Source organism: Piliocolobus tephrosceles, chromosome 16 (genome assembly GCF_002776525.5).
Source record: "Piliocolobus tephrosceles isolate RC106 chromosome 16, ASM277652v3, whole genome shotgun sequence".
Classification (NCBI taxonomy): Eukaryota; Metazoa; Chordata; class Mammalia; order Primates; family Cercopithecidae; genus Piliocolobus; species Piliocolobus tephrosceles.
The window spans coordinates 47,151,455-47,174,634 of record NC_045449.1 but is presented as its reverse complement, the minus strand read 5'-3'; the positions used below and the strand labels follow the sequence as shown (position 1 = coordinate 47,174,634).

Genomic DNA, 23,180 nt, shown 5'->3' with positions numbered 1-23,180 from the left:
AAGCTGGAGTGCAGTGGCGTGATCTCGGCTCACTGCAACCTCCACCTCCTGGGCTCAAGCAATCTACCCATCTTAGTCTTCCAAGTAGCTGGGACAACACGCATGCACCACCACACTGGGCTAATTTTTAAATTTTTTGTGGAGACTGTGTCTCCCTGTCTTGCCCAGGCAGGTCTTGAGCTTGTGGGCTCAAGCAATCCTCCTGCCCTGGCCTCCCTAAGTACTGGGCTTATAGGCACCATGCCCAGCCTGTGAAGAACTCATAACTCAATAAGAAGACAAACAGCTCAATTACAAAATGAGCCAAGGATGTGAACAGAGACACAACAGTCAATAAGCAGATGAAAAGATGTCATTAGTCATTAGGGCAATGCAAATCAAAGCCACAATGAAATACCACTTCATACTCACTAGGAAGGCTATATTCAAAAAGATGGACAATAACAAAGTCTTGGGTGCAGTTGTTTTGGGAGTCTGGCATGGGGTTAAACATGGGATTACCATATGACCCAGCAATTTCATGCCTAGGAATATATCCAAGAGAATTGAAAAGATATTCACATAAATAGCTGTACATGAATGTTCAAAGCAGCATTATTTATCTCATAATAGCCAAAAAGTGCAAACAACCTAAAGAATGGAGAAACAAAATGTGGTATATACAGAGTGGAATGTTACTCAGTCATAAAAAGGAATGCAGTGCTGACACATGCTATGACACTGGTGAACTCTGAAAACATTATGCTAAGTAAAAGAAACAAGACATAAAAATATTGTATGATTCCATTTATGTGAAATATACCAAATAGTCAAAACCATAGAAACGGAAAACAGATCAGTGGTTGGTAGGGGCCAGGACGTAGAGGGAACAGTGAGTAACTGCTAATAGTCCGAGGTTTTCATTTTGGTGTGATGAAAACATTCTAAAATTGATTGTGGTGATTGTTGTACAACTCTGTGAATATACTAAAAACCACTGCATTGCACAGTATTTTTTCTTTTTCTTGAGACACAGTCTTGCTCTGTTGCCCAGGATGAAGTGCAGTGGTGTGTTCTCAGCTTACTGCAACCTCTGCCTCCTGGGTTCAAGCAATTCTCCTGCCTTGGCCTCCTGAGTAGCTGGAACTGGGACTGCAGGTGCTCACCACCGCTTCTAGCTAATTTATGTTTTTTCTTCTTTTTTTTTTAATCAAGATGGGGTTTCACGCCATGTTGCCCAGGCTGGACTTGAACCCCTAGGCTCAAGCAATCTACCTTCCTTGGCTTTGAATGACACATTTTAGATGGGTGAATTCCATGTTATGTGAATTATATCTCAATAAAACTGTTAGATAAAAGCAAGGAAGGAAGGGAGGGAAAGAGGGAAAAAGAAATACCCCTTCTGCTGGCCAAAGGTGAGAAGAGCCTTCTGCTGGCCAAAGGTGAGACAATACGAGCTTCAATAATTGTAACTGTAATGAATTAAAGGCATTAAGTGGGCCAGGCATGGTGGTTCACGCCTATGCCTATAATCCTAGCACTGTGGGAGGCCGAGGCAGTTGGATCACCTGAGATCAGGAGTTCTAGACCAGCCTGGCCAACATAGTGAAACCCCATCTCTACTAAAAATACAAAAAAATTAGCCAGACGTGGTGGCACGTGCCTGTAATCTCAGCTACATGGGAGGCTGGGGCATGAGAATCGCTTGAACCCAGGAGTTGGAGGTTGCAGTGAGCCGAGATCGTGCCACTGCACTCTAGCCTGGGTGACAGAGCGAGACTCTGTCTCAAAAAAAATAAGAAAGCCATTAAGTATGTTTAATTCCATGAATTTTATATATATTTAAAATATATATATTTTTGAGACACAGTGTCTCTCTGTCACCCAGGCTAGAGGACAGTGGCGCGATCTCAGCTCACTGCAACCTCTGACTCCTGAGTTCAAGCGATTCTCCTGCCCCTGCCTCCCAAGCAGCTGGGATTACAGGCACGTGCCACCACGCCCAGCTAATTTTTTATATTTTTAGTAGAGACAAGGTTTTGCCATATTGGCCAGGCTGGTCTCCAACTCCTGACCTCAGGTGATCCAATTGCCTTGGCCTCCCAAAGTGCTGGATTACAGGTGTGAGTCACTGCACCTGGCTGAATTAATCATATATATATATGATAAAAATATATATATATATTATTTTTCTTTTTTTTTTTTTTGAGACAGAGTCTTGCTCTGTTGCCCAGGCTGGAGTGCAGTGGCATGATCTCAGCTCACTGCAAGCTCTGCCTCCCAGATTCATGCCATTCTCCTGCCTCAGCCTCCCGAGTAGCTGGGACAACAGGCGCCCGACACCAGGTCCAGCTAATTTTTTGTATTTTTAGTAAAGATGGGGTTTCACCGTGTTAGCCAGGATGGTCTCAATCTCCTGACCTCGTGATCTGCCCGCCTCAGCCTCCCAAAGGGCTGGGATTACAGGCGTGAGCCACCGCACCCAGCCATTAATTGTAATTTTCTAAATGATCACCTTCAAAGTTTGATAGGGAACCAATTCATTATCTTGAAAATTAGTAAATACAGAAAAAGAATCAAGCATTTATCCTGCTTTTTCTATATGAATTTGGTAAATAATAGTTGAGGAGAAATGTCTCTATAAAACTATTCCATCTAACAAATAAAAAGTGATAAAATTAGAGTATCATGATTTTGTAACTCCCAACAAACAGCTGCTAAGATCACAAAAAGAGACACAACCAGACATCATGTGTTTCCTATGGGCATGCCAAATACTACCTATATAATCTTGCTAAAAGGATCAAGCCTTAGTTTTTTTGTTTTTGAGATACAGTCTCATTCTGTCGCCCAGGCTAGAGTGCAGTGGCATGAATATAGCTCAGTGTGGCTTTGACATAATGAACTCAAGCGATTACCCTGCCTCAGCTTATTTTTTTTTTTTTTTTTGAGACACAGCCTCCCTGTTTCGCCCAGGCTGGAGTGCTGTGGCGCAATCTTGGCTCATTGCAACCTCCGCCTCCTGGGTTCAGGCAATTCTCCTGCCTCAGCCTTCCAAGTAGCTGGGATTACAAGTATGGGCCACCATGCCTGGCTAATTTTTATATTTTTAGTAGAGACGGGGTTTCTCCAGGTTGGCCAGGCTGGTCTCAAACTCTCGACCTCAGGTGATCCACCTGCCTCGGCCTCCCAAAGTGCTGAGATTACAGGCCTGAGCCACTGTGCCTAGCCTCGGCTAATTTTTAATTTATTTTTTTGGTAAAGACAGAGTCTTACCATGTTGCCCAGGAAGGTCTTGAACTCCTGGGTTTAAGCGATCCTCCTGCCTTACCTCCCGAAGTGCTGGGATTTTAGGCATGAACTACTATTATATGTTCAGCCAAGCCTGAGTTTGAATCAGACTCCTGCTAATTTGTAAGAAATACAGAAGACAGGACAACATGCTGAACTCCAACAAGAGTATGTAATTAGTAAAATCCAGGGAAATTCTCCAGGTCAAACCGCCCAATTATTCAATAAGTAAATTGTAAAGAAATGAAAGAAAAATTCAAGATTAAGAGATTTAAAAGATATGAATTTTTTTTTTTTTTTTTTGGAGATGGAAACTCGCTCTGTCGCCCAGCTGGAGTGCAGTGGCCGGATCTCGGCTCACTGCAAGCTCCGCCTCCCGGGTTCACGCCATTCTCCTGCCTCAGCCTCCCGAGTAGCTGCGACTACAGGCGCCCGCCACCTTGCCCGGCTAGTTTTTAGTATTTTTTAGTAGAGACGGGGTTTCACCAGGTTAGCCAGGATGGCCTTGATCTCTTGACCTTGTGATCCGCCCGTCTCGGCCTCCCAATATGAAAATTTTTTAAAATGAGCAACATCAAACTATAGTGCTCAGGGATACACATTTGGGTGATAAAAGCATTCATGGAAAAATGAAAGGAAGTGATTATTATAAGGACAGTTGTAGAGATTAGTATGGGGAACACGGAAGGATTTCTGGAGCAGCTGGAAAAGTTTTGGTTCCTTTGCCTGAGTGGTATTCACCTTATAATAATATTAAACCAGCCGGGCACGGTGGCTCACGCCTGTAATCCCAGCACTTTGGGAGGCCGAGGCGGGCGGATCACGAGGTCAGGAAATCGAGACCATCCTGGCTAACACGGTGGAACCCCGTCTCTACTAAAAATACAAAAAAATTAGCCGGGTGTGGTGGCGGGCGCCTGTAGTCCCAGCTACTCAGAAGGCTGAGGCAGGAGAATGGCGTGAACCTGGGAGGTGAAGCTTGCAGTGAGCCGAGATGGCGCCACTGCACTCTAGCCTGGGCAACAAAGCGAGACTCCATCTCAATAATAATAATAATAATATTAAACCATGCATATGATTTTTGTGGTTTTCTATTTTATTTAAAAAAAAAGAAAGAAAAGAAATTCAGATGAAGTTGTGCTGTCATGCTGCTCCCCCTCCCCAGCGAATCCAAATTGGGTAAGCCTTTGGATTCAATTACCATTTTACAGGAAATTCAGAGGACAGAGGAACATATTAAATGATGCCATGGAGATGCAATAGGTAAACTCCAGACAGAACAATATTTTAAATATATAAATCGCAAGAAAAAAAGGGAAAAAGAAATGGAGGAAGAAAACTACAAATTAAAAAAGAAGTGCTGCCGGGCGTGGTGGCTCACACCTGTAATCACAGCACTTTGGAAGGCTGAGGCGGGTGGATCACAAGGTCAGCAGTACGAGACCAGTCTGACCAACATGATGAAACCCCATCTCTACTAAAAATACAAAAAAATTAGCTGGGCGTGGTGGCGGGTACCTGTAATCCCAGCGACTTGGGAGGCTGAGGCAGAAGAATTGCTTGAAATCGGAAGGCGGAAATTGCAGTGAGCCAAGATTGCGCCACTGCATTCTAGCCTGGACAATAAGAGCAAAACTCCGTCTCAAAACAAAAACAAACAAACAAAAAAAGAGCTGGGTGCAGTGGCTCACGCCTGTAATCCCAGCACTTTGGGAGACTGAGGCGGGTGGATCACGAAGTCAGGAGTTCAAGACCAGCCTGACCAACATGGTAAAACCCTGTCTCTACTAAAAATAAAAAAATTAGCCAGGTGTGGTGGTGCGTGCCTGTAATCCCAGCTACTCAGGAGGCTGAGGCAGGAGAATCACTTGAACCCGGGAGGTGGCTGGTTGCAGTGAGCCGAGATCGCACCACTGCACTCCAGCCTGGGTGACAGAGGGAGACTCCATCTCAGAGAAAAAAAAAAGAACCTGGGCATGGTGGTTCATGCCTGTAATCTCAATACTTTGGAAGGCTGAGGAGGGAAGATCACTTGAGCCCAGGAGTTTATGACCAGCCTGCGCAACATAGAAATACCTTGTCTTAACAAAAAAATTGAAAAATTAGCCAAGCATGGTGGCCCATGACTGTAGTCCTAGCTACTCGGGAGGCTGAGGTGGAAGGATCACTTGAGCCTGGGAGGCCAAGGCATGACTGCACTACTATACTCCAGCCTGAGTGACAGAGACCCTGTCTCAAAACAAAACAAAAGTATATTTAAACACAAAACACTAGTATGCAATGAAGAAGTGGACAGGTACACAAACAGGGCAGGAGTGGCCATGGGCTGATGTTTGCTGGGGCTGGGTGATGGATACATAGGGTTTATTACACCATTCTGCATACCAAACAAATAAACATAAAGAAGGTAATAACCCAGGAGTAAGTCTAGTTAGCAAATACACTCAAGGGAGTCTTACAGTGTTGCTGGAGGGGGTCATGCAGCCAGAGCAAGGAGGGGAGCCCTATCAGTGGCATGACCCTGTACCTATAAAATAAGGACAAACCACTTACTGGGGAGATGCCCAGAGACACTGGTCACAAATCCCCAGGAAAGGACTCCTGGCTTCCTTCTTTCACAAGCATAAGTGAAATAATCTCTTCTTAGTATGCCTAATACCTCATTAGCAAATGTCTGAGTGTTCTAATATACAAAATAATATAGAGCAGGCTGGGTGTGGTGGCTCACCCCTGTAATCCCAGCACTTTGGGAGGCCGAGGCAGGTGGATCACCTAAGGTCAGGAGTTCGAGACCAGCCTGACCAACACGGTGAAACCCGTCTCCAAAAAATACAAAAAATTAGCCGGGCGTGATGGTGGGCGCCTGTAATTCCAGCTACTCAGGAGAATTGCTTGAACCCAGGAGGCAGAGTTTGTGGTGAGCCGAGATTGCGCCACTGCACTCCAGCCTGGGCACAACAAAGCGAGACTCCGTCTCAAAATAATATAGAGCAAAGGAAAGACAGTTCTTGCTCTGGATGACCTGGCAATCAGATAGGTAAGATAAAATAACGACAAAGGGCATCTCAAAGGATATCACAAGGATATCTGAGCGGCCACCTAGAGTATCATTCAACACATATATCTTGAGTACCACCTTTATAGGGCCAGGAGAACACCAGAGATACCACCTTAAATACTTCCTATGCACCTACATCTTAAAGACCACTGAGAAAAGTAACATCTGTTGAGTGCTTACTCTGTGTCAGGCATTGTCTTAAATATTTTACATGAGTTAATTCTTGCATTCCTCAAAACAACCCTATAAGTTAGATACTATAATCATCCCCATTTTACTGTTGAGGAAACTGAGGCAAGAGAGGTTCAGTTCATGCCTAAGATCACAGAGCTAATAACTGGCAGGACCTGGGGTAGCACTCGGTGTTCTGGATCCAGAACCTGTACTTTTTAACCACTATGGTATATAGCAATGGTTCCCAACTGGGTATGATTTTGGCCCCCAGGGACATATGGAGACATAATGTGATTGTCACAGCTTTAGGGGGCCAGGTGAGTGCTCCTGGTATTTAGTGGGCAAAAGTCAGGGCTTCCTCCAATACACAGGACAGACCTCACAACAAAAAACTGTCCAGCCTAAAATGTCAATAATGCTGAGCTGAGAAACCCTGATAAACAGGGAAGACATGTCACTGAACAAGTAATTATAAACTTAACAAGGGTTACAAACGAGGAAGTAACCAATTTCCTTAAAAAGCTGTCCAATTCGGCCAGGTGCGGTGGCTCATGCCTGTAATCCCAGCACTTTGGGAGACCAAGGCAGGTGGACCATGAGGTCAAGAGTTCAAGACCAGCCTGGCCAACATGGTGAAACCCTGTCTCTACTAAAAATACAAAAATTAGCTGGGCAAGGTGGAAGGCGCCTATACCATCCGAGTACGGGAGACTGAGGAAGGAGAATCGTTTGAACTTGGGAGGTGGAGGAGGTTGCAGTGAGCCGAGATCATGCCACTGCACTCCAGCCTGGGTGACTGGGGGAGACTCCATCTCAAAACAAACAAAAAAGATCTGTCCAACTCAAAGCGGGTTTTGTTTTTGTTTTTGTTTGAGATAGGGTCTCGCTCTGTCACTTAGGCTGGAGTGCCATGGCGCAATCACAGCTCACTGCAGCCTTGACCTACTAGGCCTAAAAGATCCTCCTACCTCAGCCTCCCAAGCAGCTGGGACCAAAGGCGCATACCACCACGTGCGGTTAGGTGTTTTTGTTTTGTTTTGTTTTTGTAGAGATGAAGTCTCTCTATATTATCCAGACTAGTCTAGAACTCCTGGGCTCAAACAATCCTTCCACCTCTACCTCCCAAAGTGCTGGGATTACAGATGTGAGCCACCAAGTCTGCTCAAAGTATGATTTTTTAAAGACATTTTTTCTTCATGAACTTTACAGATGAAGATTCTCTCAATTAAAAACGGTATGTCTGCTTTTAGCCTGGCTCTAATAGGATCAGAGGTTTTGTGTGAAATCAGTCACACTCTCACTGCTGTCTGGTGTTAGGGGTTTAGTTTTTTTTTGTTTTTGTTTTTGTTTTGAGATAGTCTCTGGAGTGCAGCGGCATGACTTGGCTCACTGCAACCTCTGCCTCCCAGGTTCAAGTGATTCTCCTGCCTCAGACTCCTGAGTAGCTGGGATTATAGGCGCCTGCCACCACGCCCAGCTAACTTTTGTATTTTTAGTAGACACGAGGTTTCACCATATTGGCCAGGCTGGTCTCAAACTCCTGACCTCGTGATCCGGCCACCTCAGCCTCCCAAAGTGCTGGGACTACAGGTGTGAGCCACCGCGCTCAGCAGGGATTTAGTTTATAATTGTGAAATGGATGAGGCCATACTGAGACGTAATCAGTGACCTCAGATCTGCTGGGACCACGATTCAATATTACAATAACCCAAAACTTCAAATTAAAAAAAATTATATATATATTTACATTTAAAAAAATAAAACAAGGAGAAAGGATAAGGTCAAACCAAACTCAGGCACCTTTATTTTACCAAGGGTTCCTCCTCCAGATGCTAATTATTCAATTTATTCTATTCTACTTAATTTATCTCTGTTCCTTATTTGTCACCACTCAGAACCTTCCCATTAGTTCTAGCTTTGCAATTCCTGTGATCCCTGGTATCCCTTTGACACCAGTCTTTTTTTTTTTTGAAATGGAGTCTCACTCTGTAGCCCAAGCTGGAGTGCAGTGGCATGATCTTGGCTCATTGCAACCTCCAATTCCGGGGCTCAAGCAATTATCATGTCTCAGCCTCCCAAGCAGCTAGAACTACAGGTGTGTGCCACCATGCCCAGCTAATTTTTTTGTATTTTAGTAGAGATGGGATTTCACCATATTGCCCAGGGTGGTTCAAGACCCTGAGCTCAGGCGATCTGCCCACCTTGGCCTCCCAAAGTGCTGGGATTACAGGCATGATCCCAGCATGACACCAGTCTCAATACCTTCCTACTGCATCCAGCTCTGGGATCTAAGCCAGAAAAACCTGAGATCGCATCCTAGCTCTGCAACTCACTGGACCTCAGTTTCTTTTGCTTTTCCAAAAAGAAAAAAAAAAAAGGAGATTGTACCATCCCCTCAAAGGATAACACTTGGTTAAATGGAATAACACCTGGCTCCTTGTAGGTGTTCAGTTTTCATCATTGCAAAATTTGAACGCACAGGATCCTTTCTGAATCGAACAAGTTAATATCCTTGACGCAGGCGAACAGAGCTCAACCTAAATGCTAATACCTACCTCCTTCCTCACCCCAATCCTCTCCTCTAATGAAGTCAAGCTTATATAATGCCTTCCCCTTTATGATAAGCAAAAGAGGGCAGCAAACAGTGGTAAAGGCTTTGTCTTGTTTGGCCCTATCCTTCAAAGTGAGGTCACTTAGGGTTGAGGGGCAACAACTCTGCTTTGCCCCCTCAACTTGATTACAATTTTAAGTCTATACAGATCTTTAACTGGAGCATTTGCACCCTCCTGCCCCCAATAAACATGGTTCTACCTTCTTTAGGTAGTTTCCATAAATGCCAGCAAACTTTCAATCTGATTACTACTACCTCTTCCAGTAACAGACTGGTGAGAAATAAAGCCAAGGATTTGTAGTCGGGCCCAGGTTTGAATTCTGGCTTCAGCACTGATCAACTGAGTTAACTTTAGAATAAACAATCTAACTTTTGAGCCTCAGCCGCAGTTTCCTCACTGGCAAAATGAAGTCTTATGTATTATTTTATTTTTAAATTTATTTTATTTTATTTTTTTGGAGACAGAGTCTCCCTCTGTTGCCCAGGCTGAAGTGCAGTGGCACAATCATGGCTCACTGCAACCTCCACCTCCTAGGTTCAAGTGATTCTCCTGCTTCAGCCTGCTAAGTAGCTGGGACTACAGGTGCCTGCCACCACGCCTGGCTAATTTTTGTATTTTTAGTAGAGGTGAGGTTTCACCATGTTGGACACATTATTATTATTATTATTATTATTTTTGAGACAGAGTCTTGCTTGGGGGCCTAGGCTAGAGTGTAGTAGCACAATCTCAGCTCACTGCAACCTCAGCCTCCTGGGTTTTAAGCGATTCTCCTGCCTTAGCCTCTGGAGTAACTAGGATTACAGGCGTGCGCCACCACGCCTGGCTAATTTTGTATTTTCAGTAGAGGTGAGGTTTCACCACGTTGGTCAGGCTGGTCTCGAACTCCTGACCTGAGGTGATCCACCCACCTCGGACTCCCAAAGTGTTGGGATTACAGGCGTGAGCCACCGCGCCAGGCCATATTATTTTAATAGATTGATCTGTATTACCTAACTTTGAGGTTGTTGTAAAAATGTCAATATATTTAAATAAAGAACCTGGCCAGTACCTGGCATCTAACAGGCACTCAATATTAACAGTGGCAAACACTATACACTCTAGCCCTTAATACAATGCTAAGAATCTTGGTTAAAATATCTGCAGACAGGGTACATTTGTAGAATGAAATAAGCTGTAACTGAGGAGTCCAATATTCCATGAAGTTTCTCAATATTCTACCAGTAGAGTGATGCTCCAGAGTCCAGAATTTCTCTGAGATTTTCCACGCTTGCCCACAGGCAGAGCTGACTACCCTAACCTTGCTGGTCACCGCCACATGCTTTATACTGACTTGAACATGTGCTCTCACCTTTGTCTTCCTTCCTGTCCCCTCTTTGAGACTATGACTTCTCTGAAGGCAGAAATGTAGCTTATTTTTTATAATAAATTGCAAAATAAATGTTTGTTAAATAAAAACCCCCCAAAAAGCCAAAAACGTTAAAAACTGCTAAGCAGAGTCAACTCCTATATGGAAGGAATCTAACTTTTCCCTTTAAGCAAGTCAACTGCACAAGACCCAACTGTGTGGACAGCACTGAGGCAAAACTAAATGAAGTGAGAATTAATACAGTTCACACCGTCATGCCTTATTTAAATCACCAAGATTACAAGAAACATTCCTGTCACCTGGCTCAATCCTGTTCCTAGTCTTCTGCCTGAGGCTCCCCTGAGCTCCTACAGTTCAGACTAATTTCTTGGCATTCTGTTTAAGAATCTTAATTTGATTCAATGGTAAAGCATGAAGTTCTCATTTTAAATTGTTTCTTTTTTTGTTTTGTTTTTGTTTTTGTTTTTTTGAAAGAGTCTGGGCTCTGTCGCCCAGGCTGGAGTGCAATGGCGCAGTCTCAGCTCACTGCAACCTCCACTTTCCCAGGTTCAAGCAACTCTCCTGCCTCAGCCTCCCGAGTAGCTGGGATTACAGGCACCCGCCACCACGCCTGGCTAATTTTTGTATTTTTAGTAGAAACCGGGTTTCACCATGTTGGCCAGGCTGTCTCGAACTCCTGACCTCAGGTGATCTGCCCTCCTCAGCCTCCCAAAGTGCTGGGATTACAGATGTGAGCTACTGCCCTATGTCTTTTTTTTTGAGACAGGGTCTCACTGTGTCACCCAGGCTGGAGTGCAGTGGCTTAATCTTGGCTCATTGGAGACTCTGCCTCCCAGGCTCAAGTGATCCTCCCACCTCAGCCTCCCAAGTAGCTGGGACTACAGATGCCCGGCATCACACCCAGCTAACTTTTGTGTATTTTGTAGAGATATGGTTTCACCATGTTGCCCAGCCTGGTCTTGAAATCCTGGACTTGAGCAATCTGCCCGTCTCAGCCTCCCAAAGTACTGGGATTATCACAGTGTGAGCCACCATGCCTGGCTTAAGTTGTTTGTATCTTACAAGTTCCTCATATTAATGTCCTTGTCATTTTGTCTTACCAACACTATAAAGGCAGATTGCTCCAAACAATCCCCTCTTGCCCTCCACAAACTATACAGACACCTCCCTAACTTAGTGGGCAGGAAGACTATACAATCACACCAGCAAGAATAGCAACTGCCCAGTGCTCTCAAATGGAGAGGGGTGTTGTATTCATCAATGGTAGGGACAGCAAGATACAAAACAAAGAATTTATTGTTCAGCAGCAAGTTTAGTACAACATGGGCAAACCCACAGCAGATACTTCCTAACAGAGCGCAATGTGCAATTCGATATGGCCCTTGTTTTTTCCTTTTTTGGGGGAGACAGGGTTTTGTTCTATCACCCAGACTAGAGTGCAGTGGCACGATCATGGCTCAGTGCAGCCTTGACCTTCTGGGCTCGAGCAATCCTCCTATCTCAGCCTCCTAACTAGCTGGAACTACGGGCATGTACCACTATGTCTGGCTAATTTTTTAATTTTTTTTTTTTTTTTTTTTTTTTTTTTTGAGACGGAGTCTTGCTCTGTCGCCCAGGCTGGAATGCAGTGGCCGGATCTCGGCTCACTGCCAGCTCCGCCTCCCAGGTTCACGCCAATTCTCCTGCCTCAGCCTCCCGAGTAGCTGGGACTACAGGCGCCCGCCACCATGCCTGGCTAATTTTTTTGTATTTTTTAGTGGAGATGGGGTTTCACCGTGTTAGCCAGGATGGTCTCGATCTCCTGACCTTGTGATCCGCCCATCTCGGCCTCCCAAAGTGCTGGGATTACAGGCTTGAGCCACCGCGCCCGGCCAATTTTTTAATTTTTTTTAACAGATGGGGGTCTCAAATTCCTGGGCTCAAGCAATCCTCCCACCTTGGCCTCTCAAAGTGCTGAGATTACAGGCATGAGCCACCACGCCTAGCCAGACTGAGCCCTCCTGACACTCGCCCCTGCCTTTCTGGTAAACATTCTCTTACCTTTCCCATTCCTATGAGTAGGACCTGAGAGCTCTCACCTTTCTCCTTCACTTATAAATGTTGACATGCCTAGATCAGGGACACCTCCAAATGTCAAATATTCACGTGATGCCTGGACATCAGAGGTGGAAGCAGTTTTCTCATTCATGTGGTCAGAGGAGCAAAGATTCCTCCTCAGTATGCTGAGAGATTAACGTACAAAGGCAGGGGATTAACCACAGGACCAGGAGTGGTGGCTACAACAGCCAGGGGAAAAAAGCTTAACCGTGGCCTTTTGTGGGGGTGGTGTTTTCTGACACTAAACTGGATCATATCGAAGTTAAGTTAAATAATTAACAGAAGTACAGCCTTACCTGGAACCCTGGATCTTAAGAAATAGAGAAACTTTCCATTCTTGGAGTGCATAATGGCTCTCTTAATAAACTCTACAACAGATTGACAGCGGTCCTCAAACTTAGGATGACACCACAGGCTGAAGGTTCCTGCCATGGAAAATTAAGAAGTAAAAATTTTAAAACTTACTTTAGAAGATATGAGAGGCTGGTTTGAATATTTTAACAATGATTCTCACTTTTGGGAGGGCAGTTTGGGGGCAAGCTGGCTCAAAAGTCTCTGAAGCTACCTGTTCCTGCTTATCTCACAGTTAACTGTAAAAAGATGTTGCCTTTCATAAGACATAAATTAGATCTTACAAAGTTTTTGTTAAGTAAATAAAAGTTAAGTACTCCTTATCCGAAATGCTTGAGACCAGAAGTGTTTCAGATTTTGGATTTTTTTCAGATTTTGGAATATTTGCATTATACTTACCCGTTGAACATCCCTAATCCAAAACTCTGAAATCCAAAGTGCTCCAATGAGCATTTCCTTTGAGCATCATGTCAGTGTGCAAAAAGTTTCAGATTTTTAAGCATTTTGGATTTCAGTTTAGGGATACTCAACCTTTAATACTTTCAAATCAGAAAAAAAGATATGAAATTTTTCATCAAGTATGAACATTAATCTTTAAATCACAGACCTCCTCTCTCTCTATATATGTACTTATGTATATTAAGTATAGGTACAGTCATGCATTACTTAATCAGAGGACTATGTTCAGAGAAATGCATCATTAGGCGAATATCAGAGTGTACTTATCCAAACCTAGATGGTGTAGCCTACCACACACCTAGGCTATGTGGTAGAGCCTATTGCTCCTAGGCTACAGACCTGAATAGCATGTTACTGTGCTGAATACCGGAGGCAACTCTAACACAATGGTAAGTATATGAATACTTAAACATATTTATGTTTAAGTATGTACCTAAACATATTTAAACATAGAAAAAGTACAGTAAAAATACAGTAATATAATCTTATGGAACCACCGTCATATATGTAGTCTATCATTGACCAAAATGTTGCTAAACAGTGTATGACTGTGTGTGTGTGTACACATATAAGCAGGTCTTTGAATAACATTTTGTCAGTGTTGTTTCCTTGTAACTTTTTTTTTTTTTTAGATAGGATCTTGCTCTGTCACCCAGGCTGGAGTGCACTGGCGTGATCTTGGCTCACTGCAACCTCCACTTCCTGGGTTCAAGTGATTCTCCTGCCTCAGACTCCTGAGTAGCTGGGATTACAGGCACCTGCCACCATGCCTGGCTAATTTTTGTATTTTTAGTAGAGACGGGGTTTCGCCACATTGGTCAGGCTGGTCTCGAACTCCTGACCTCAAGTGATCCACCTGCCTCGGCCTCCCAAAGTGCTGGGATTACAGGTGTGAGCCACCATGCTTGTTCCCTTATAATGTTGATAAGAAAAAAAAATTGATTTCCAGCCAGGACCACTGTCTGTGTGGAGTTGACACATCTGCATGGGTTTTCTCTGGGTATGCTGGTTTCCTTCCATATCCCAGAGATGTTGTGTAAGGTGAAATGGCATGCTAAGCTGTGCCAGTCTGAGTGAGTGTGGGTGTGTGGGTATACACCCCTCGATGGAATGGTGTCCTGTCCAGAGTTGTTCTGCCTTGCATCCTGAACTGCCACAATAGGCTCCGGCCACTTGTGATCCTGAGCTGGAATACTTGGGTAAATGATTATCTAATTTGTTTTCATTAATCTTTCTTACAAGTGTGTATAGTTTACATATATTTCACTGTTTAATATTAGAAGTGTCTTGGTCTTTTTTTTTTTCTTTGAGATGGAGTCTAGCCCTGTCACCCAGGCTGGAGTGAAGTGGCGAGATCTCAGCTCACTGCAAGCTCTGCCTCCTGGGTTCACGCCAATTCTCCTGCCTCAGCCTCCTGAGTAGCTGGGACTACAGGCGCCCACCACCACGCCTGGCCAATTTGTTGTATTTTTAGTAGAGACGGGGTTTCATCATGTTAGCCAGAATGGTCTTGATCTCTTGACCTTGTGATCCGCCCACCTCAGCCTCCAAAAGTGCTGGGATTACAGGCGTGAGCCACTGCGTCTGGCTGTGTTTTGGTCTTTATGTAGAAGTTTGGTCTTTATTCCAGCCTGACCAACATGGAGAAACCCCATCTCTACTAAAAATACAAAATTAGCCGAGCATCGTGGTGCATGCCTGTAATCCCAGCTACTCGGGAGGCTGAGGCAGGAGAACTGCTTGAACCCAGGAGGCAGAGGTTTCGGTAAGCCAAGATTGCACCACTGCACTCCAGCCTGGGCAATAAGAGCGAAACTTCATCTTAAAAAAAAAATAAATTGGTTTTGTTATGTGTCTTTTTGCTTAAAGTCAGTTTCTAAGAACCTATTTAAGAACCTGTTAATGACCTTTAAGTGAGGACTGACTGACTTATGTACGTACACTGACCCTTGAATAATGTTGGGGGGGGCATGAACCCAATCCCAATGGCCCAACATCCTCCTCAACCCCACCAAAATCAAAAATCCACATATAACTTTTGACTCCCCAAAAACTTTACTAACAACCTACTGTTGACTGAAAGCCTTATCAATAATATAAATAGTTGATTAACATATGTTTTGTATGTGACATGTATTATATACTGTATTCTTACAATTAAGCTAGAAAAAGGAATACTATTAAGAAATATTTACTATTCATTAAATGGAAGTGGATCATCATAAAGTGATCATAAAGTAGATCATCATAAAGGTCTTCATCCTCATTGTCTTCAAACCAAATAGACTGAGGAAGAAGAGGAAGAGGAGTGTGTCTCAGGGTTGGCAGAGGTAGAGAAGGTGGAAGGGGAGGCAGGAGAGGAAGGCACACGTGGTATAAATTTATAGAAATGTTATAATTTGTCTGACTTTTTTGCTTTTTCTATTTTTTAGAAACAGGGTCTCACTCTATCACCCAGGCTGGAGTGCAGTGGTGTGATCACAGCTCACTGCATCCTCGAACTACTGGGTTTAAGTGATCCTCCTGCCCTAGCCTCCTGCATAGCTGAAGCTACCAGCCCACGCTAGTCTTGAACTCCTGGCCTCAAGTGATCCTCCTGCCTTGGCCTCCCAACTGCTGGGATTACAGGCATGAGCCTCCACACTCAGGCTTGGTTTTTCATTTCTCTAAAAATGTTTCCATATGGTACCAATTCTTCTTCCCATTTGCTTTGGTTTTAGTGCCCATATCATCGAAGGGTCCAAGTCTAAAATAACTCAAAAGCAGTCTCAAATAACCTGAACTCTTCTGCCAGACTGCCTGACATCAATGTTTTCTGGCACTGTTTCTTCTATGTCTTCTTCCTCGTCATCTGGCACTGGCTCAGAAGAACTCATCTCCATCAAGTCATCTTAACCAGTTAATTCCTCTGATGTGGTGTTCTTGAATTTATCTAAAATCCCTATCTTGAAATCCTTCACCCCTCATCTTCTATTTTTGCCATATCTCTTTCATGATTTCCTTGATTGGCTCTGTCACAGATCCTATGAAGTCACACATAATTTCTGGACACAGTTTTCTTCAGCAGGAATTTATTGTTTTCAGCTTGATGGCTTTCACAACTTTTTCTTTTGAGACAGGGTCTCACTCTGTTGCCCAGGCTGGAGTGCAGTGGCATGATCACCTGCTCACTGCAGTTTTGACCCTCCCAAGTACCTGGGACTAGAGGTATGCATGACCATGCCCAGCTTATTTTTGTATCTTTTGTGGAAATGTGGTTTTACCACATTGCCCAGGCTGGTCTCTAACTTCCAGGTTCAAGTGATTTGCCCGCCTCAGCCTCCCAAAGTGCTGGGATTACAGGCATGAGCCACTGCACCTGGCCCACAACTTCTTCTATAACAACTACGGCATCTTTTTTTTTTAGATGGAGTCTCACTCTGTCGCCCAGGCTGGAGTGCAGTGAAGCGATCTTGGCTCACTGTAACCTCCACCTCCCAAGTTCGAGTGATTCTCCTGCCTCAGCCTCCCAGGTAGCTGGGATTATAGGCATGCGCCACCAGGCCTGGCTAATTTTTGTATTTTTAGTAGAGACGGGGTTTCGCCATGTTGGCCAGGCTGGCCTCACACTCCTGATCTCAGGTGATCCACCCACCTTGGCCTCTCAAAGTGCTGGGATTATAGGCGTTAGCCACTCCACCCGGGCAACTATGGTATCTTCAATGGAGAAATCCTTCCAGACATTCATGATGTTCTATCAGTGTCTTCTTCCACAGCACTTAAAATCCTTTGCATAGAGTACCAAGTGCAATGAGTGTGAAAGGTCCTTATGACCCACCTGATCTAGAGGCTGAATTAGAGACGTTGTGTCTGGGGGCAAGCAGACCACTTTGACACCTTCAGTGTTGAACTCATGGGGTTCTGGGTGGCCAGGGGCATTGACCAATATCAAAAGAGCTTTAATGGCAGTCCCTTACTGGCAAGGTACTTCCTGACTTCAGAGACAAAGCACTGATGAAACAAATCCAGAAAAAAAGGTTCTCATTGTGCATGCCTTCTTGCTGTACAACCAAAAGACTGTAGCTTTATAGGTAAAGGTAGTCCTGATTATTAACCCAATTGCATTTGCACAAAACGAGAGAGTTAGCCTACCCCTTCCTGTCTTAAATTCTGGTTCTTACTTCTCTTCCTTACTAATAAATATCCTTTGTGGCATTTTCCTTCCCCCAGAATAGGGCACTTTCATCTTCATTAAAAACCTGTTCAGGCAGATATCCTTTCTCCTCAGTGATTTTCCCCATGGTGTCTGGGAACCTGTCTGCTGCCTCTTGGTCAGTAGAAGCTATGTCTCCTGTTATCTTGACATTTTTCAAGTCAAATTGTCCTAAAATTATCAAACCACCCATTGCCAGAATTAAATTCTCCAGCTCTAGTTCCTTCACTTTCCTCTTGCTTTAAGTTGTCATATAACGACTTTACTTTTTCCTAAATCATATTAATCTATAGGTATGCTTTGCTTTTCTGTTTTCTTTTTTGAGACAGGATCTTGCTCTGTCACCTAGACTGGAGTGCAGTGGAGCAATCATGGCTCACTGCAGCCTTGACCTCCCAGGCTCAAGCAATCCTCTCACTTCAGCCCCGTGAGTAGCCAGGACCACAGACAGGCATCACCATGCCCAGCTAATTTTTAAATATTTTAGATCTCACTATGTTGCCCAGGCTGGTCTTGAACTCCTGCCCTCAAATGATCCTCCCGACTTAGCCTCCCAAAGTGCTGGGATTACAAGCATGAGCCACTGCACCCGGCCAAGGTATCCATTTCTTATAGTAGCAATCTGGCACCCATATAAAAGCTGCATTTTCACTATGAGATTAAAAAGTATTTCACAATAAATGAAAGCAGAAACAGTGGCTTCACGAACGAATGTCTTTTCCTTTTCTTTCTTTCTTTTTTTTTTTTTTTGAGACAGAGTTTCGCTCTTGTTGCCCAGGCTGCAGTGCAATGGCATAATCTCGGCTCACCACAACCTCTGCCTCCCGGGTTCAATCGATTTTCCTGCCTAAGCCTCCTGAGTAGCTGGGATTACAGGCATGCACCACCACATCCAGCTAATTTTCTATTTTTAGTAAAGACGGGGTTTCTCCATGTTGGTCAGGCTGGTCTCGATCTCCCGACCTCATGTGATCCGCCCACCTTGGTCTCCCAAAGTGTTGGGATTACAGGCGTGAGCCACCACACCCAGCCTTTTTTCTTTTATTACAACAGTCCTTATGCTGAATTCACTTATCTTGAAATGGTGAACAACCACAGCTGCAGACCTCAAACTATGTACAAACGGAGCAATTTTTCTTGTGATGTTCTAACTTTTCTCTGCTTCTTAGGAGAACTTCCAGCAACACTAGTGGCACTAGTGGGTCCCATAGTATTATTCAAGGTTTACTGTATTGCACTAAACACAATGAAAACTATATAAGAACGATGAGAGATCAATTTTTACTGTGATACACAATTAGCTGGAGAGATAAACGCTCACGTGGTGATGACTAGTGTCACACAGCATTTTTTTTTTTTTTTTTTTTTTTTTTTTTGAGACGGAGTCTCGCTCTGTCGCCCAGGCTGGAGTGCAGTGGCCGGACCTCAGCTCACTGCAAGCTCCGCCTCCCAGGTTTACGCCATTCTCCTGCCTCAGCCTCTCGAGTGGCTGGGACTACAGGTGCCTGTCACCTCGCCGGGCCAGTTTTTTGTATTTTTTTAGTAGAGACGGGGTTTCACCGTGTTAGCCAGGATGGTCTCGATCTCCTGACCTCGTGATCCGCCCGTCTCGGCCTCTCAAAGTGCTGGGATTACAGGCTTGAGCCACCGCGCCCGGCCCATCACACAGCATTTTAAACAGATACTTCCAACACTTGAACTCACCACAGTAGTAACAGGGAGTTGGCTATGAAATATTACAGTAGTACATCCAGTATGTAACAGTTAATTTTATGCAGTTATGATTTAATACCGCACCTTTACATTTGTTTACATTTTCTCTCAACAGTGAATGGTGCCATGTACGGTTTGTGTGTATAAGTTTTGATAAAGTTTTAACTTTTTATAATAGATTCGTATTTATTTTATGGTAGCAAATGTTAAAATAGACTAGTATCCACATATATTTTATTCATTCATAACATACCTTTTTAACTTCTTTGATATTTCTAGGCTAGTTTATGTGTAAGATTTTACAAACTGTCACAAATCTCCAAAAAATTTTCCAATGTATTTATTTTTTTAAATCCATGTATAAACAGACCTGCACAGTTCAAACCCAGGTTGTTCAAGGGTCAACTGCATATACTTCTTAGAGACCATGTGGAATAGTCGCGGAAAGACAGGAACAGCAGTTTTCTGGGTCTCATTCATTCATGTGTGTGTTCAGTGCAAAAAATAAAAATCTAAGTCTTTCCTTCTTTAACTGCAAAACCCCATGCCACCATATTACAAAGATCCTACCTCAAACTTTAAAATCCCAAATGGAAAAGGGAATCTGAACTCCTATGACTTAAAAAAATAAAACAACAAAAAACTCAAAAAAATGAAGCACCAGATTCCAAAGGAATCACCCACAAAAAAAAAAAAAAAAAAAAAAAGGGCCAGGTGCAGTGGCTCATACCTGTAATCTCAGCACTTTGGGAGGCAAAGGTGGGCAGATCGCTTGAGTGCAGGAGTTCAAGACCAACCTGGACAACAGAAAAATCCCCGTCCTGGTCAGGCACGGTGGCTCACGCCAGTAATCCCAACACTTTGGGAGGCTGAGGTGGGCAGATCACCTGAGGTCAGGAGTTCGAGGCCAATCTGGCCAACATGGTGAAACTCTGTCTCTACTGAAAATACAAAAATTAGCCAGGCATGGTGGCATGCGCCCAGGAGCTACTCAGGAGGCGGAGGCAGGAGAATCGCCTGAACCCAGGAGGCAGAGGTTGCAGGGAGCCGAGATTGTGCCACTGCACTCCCCTGGGCAAGAGAGCGAGACTCTGCCTCAAAAAAAAAAAAAAAATTAGTTGGGCATGGTGGCACCCATCTGTAATCCCAAATACTCAGGAGACTGAGGCAGGAGAATCGCTTGAACTCAGAAGGTGGAGATTGCAGTGAGCCGAGATCATGGCACTGCACTCCAGCCTGGGCACAGAGCCAGACCCTGTCTTTAAAAAACAAAACAAAAACAAAACAAAACAAAACAAAACACAAAAAAGGGATACTAATCAGTCAAGAGAACTGCAGATTTGGGTCTCTCTACCTACTCTTACAGTATAACTTTAAAAAGACAAAGACAGGCCGGGCGCAGTGGCTCAAGCCTGTAATCCCAGCACTTTGGGAGGCCGAGACGGGCGGATCACGAGGTCAGGAGTTTGAGACCATCCTGGCTAACACGGTGAAACCCCGTCTCTACTGAAAAATACAAAAAGCTAGCCGGGCGAGGTGGCTGGCGCCTATAGTCCCAGCTACTCGGGAGGCTGAGGCAGGAGAATGGCGTAAACCCGGGAGGCGGAGCTTGCAGTGAGCTGAGATCCGGCCACTGCACTCCAGCCCGGGCGACAGAGCAAGACTCTGTCTCTAAAAAAAAAAAAAAAAGAAACAAAGACAAATGCTCCACTGCAAACTGGTAACTGGTAACTGAAAGGCCCACAAGGTTTCCATTAAAAATTCCAGTTATAGGCCAGGCACTGTGGCTTATGTCTATAATCCCAGCACTTTGGGAGGCCAAGGCAGTAGAACTGCTCCAGTCCAGGAGTTCAAGACCAGCCTGGGCAACATAGTGAGACGCTGTCTCTACTAAAAAAAAATTATTTTTTAATTAGCTGGGCATGATGATGCATACCTCTAGTCCCACCTATTAGCAAGGTTGAGATAGGAGGATCACTTGAACCTGGGAGGTTGAGGCTACGATAAGGAGGGATCTCACCACTACACTCCAACTTCCAACTTGGGCAGCAGGGTGAGACCCTGTCTCAAAAAAAAGAAATTCCACTTATTGAAGGAAGCAAAGTCCCTTTAACAAAACGTAACTGGTGGCCAGGTGCAGTGGCTCACGCGTGTCATCCCAGCACTTTGGGAAGCCGAGGCAGGCAGATCACATGAGGCTAGGAGTCGAGATCAGCCTGGCCAACAAGGCGAAATCCTGTCTCTACTAAAAATATAAAAATTAGCTGGGCGTGGTAGTGCACACCTGTAATCCCAGCTACTTGGGAGGTTGAGGTACAAGAATTGCTTGAACCCAGCCAGACATGGTGGCTCACTCCTATAATCCCAGCACTTTGGGAGGCCAAGGCAGGCGAATCATGAGGTCGGGAGTTCAAGACCAGCCTGACCAACATGGTGAAACCCAGTCTCTATTAAAAATACAAAAAATTAGCTGGGTGTAGTGGCAGGCGCCTGTAATCCCAGCTACATAGGAGGCTGAGGCAGGAGAATCGCTTGAACCCGGGAGGTGGAGGTTGCAGTGAGCCGAGATCATGCCACTGCACTCCAGCCTGGTGACAGCGAGACTCTGTCTCAAAAAAAAAAAAAAAATTGTTGAACCCAGGAGGCGGAGGCTGCAATAAGCCGAGACTGCGCTACTGTACTCCAGCCTGGGTGACAAAGTGAGATTCCATCTCAAAAAAAAGAGAAGTAATCAGAGAACCATTTGAAAGACCTCTCATTCTTGGCATCTTACCTATCAAAAACTTAAAGGTCAAGTATTTATTTATAATTCCCATGGCCTAGTCGTTTGAATAGGTTTAACAAAATACTTCACTCTGAAAAGCTTTGCTTCATATTTTGTTTTTTGCTTGTGTATTTTCGTTTTTACAAACAGCAGAACAGGAGGCAGTCCCCCTCATCTACCCCACCTAGTTCATTCCCAGGTCATTGAATTGAAGTTCCTTTCTCTTCATGTTATCTCTAAGGTAGAAGTGGGTATAGAGGAAACCATGGACAAAGCTGTGCTGACCTAAACAGCTACTTCCTGCCTTACAAGAGAACCAGGCAGTATGGGCTGAGAGTGGGGAAGATGCTGTGGTGCCTGAGAAGAGGCAGGACAGAGGCTCTTACCTCAGATGCAATGTCTCAGAGCATTCATTTAAGGTTGACCACCATGGGAAGATTGTGAGGGATGGGAAACAAATCCCTGAAACACCCCAAAGTTCTCTATGCTTTTTAAGTTTGTAGCATACACAGGTATTTTGACAAATGATGTATTACCCAGCCTCAGAACCAATGACCATCACAAGTTTCTGGCCCAAGTTAAATACAGAATGTCTTGATACAAAGTCAATCCAGAGAGCTGTGTTTAACGCTTTTAGGCATGACTGGCACATGAAGTACCACCTGATCACAAAGGAAGAGGTACACTAGGAGGATGGCAGATAATCTAAAGCATGTTGATCTCACAAACTCTTAGCATTTTAATGAATATTTCCTAAGAGACTACTACACTGACAAAAAGAGGAAATTATCACCATGCTGCCTGGGAGAAAGTGACTATCAGACAAAGAAATTCAGACACGCCTGTAATCCCAGCCCTTTGGGAGGCCAAGGCGGGTGGATCACCTGAGGTCAGGAGTTCAAGACCAGCCTGGCCAACATGGTAAAACCCTGTTTCTACTAAAAATACAAAAGTCAGCCAGGTGTGGTGGCACAGGCCTGTAATCCCAGCTACATGGGAGGCTGAGGCAGGAGAATCACTTGAACCCAGGAGGCGGAGGTTGCAGTGAGCTGAGATTGTACCACTGCACTCCAGCCTGGGCGACAGAGCGAGACTCTGTCTCAAAAAAAAAAAAAAAAAAGAAA

General features: G+C 44.4%; 1 protein-coding gene across 2 annotated transcripts in view; it reads right to left on the bottom strand.

The window, feature by feature from the left end:
• The window catches only part of SOCS7 (suppressor of cytokine signaling 7), a 56,897-nt gene that overhangs the window by 15,813 nt on the left and 17,904 nt on the right, over positions 1-23,180 (bottom strand). For both annotated transcript variants that reach the window (XM_031934302.1, XM_031934301.1), the window contains one exon: positions 12,874-13,002. In XM_031934302.1, the coding sequence (XP_031790162.1) occupies positions 12,874-13,002 (129 nt within the window). The remainder of the gene's footprint in view (positions 1-12,873; positions 13,003-23,180) is intronic.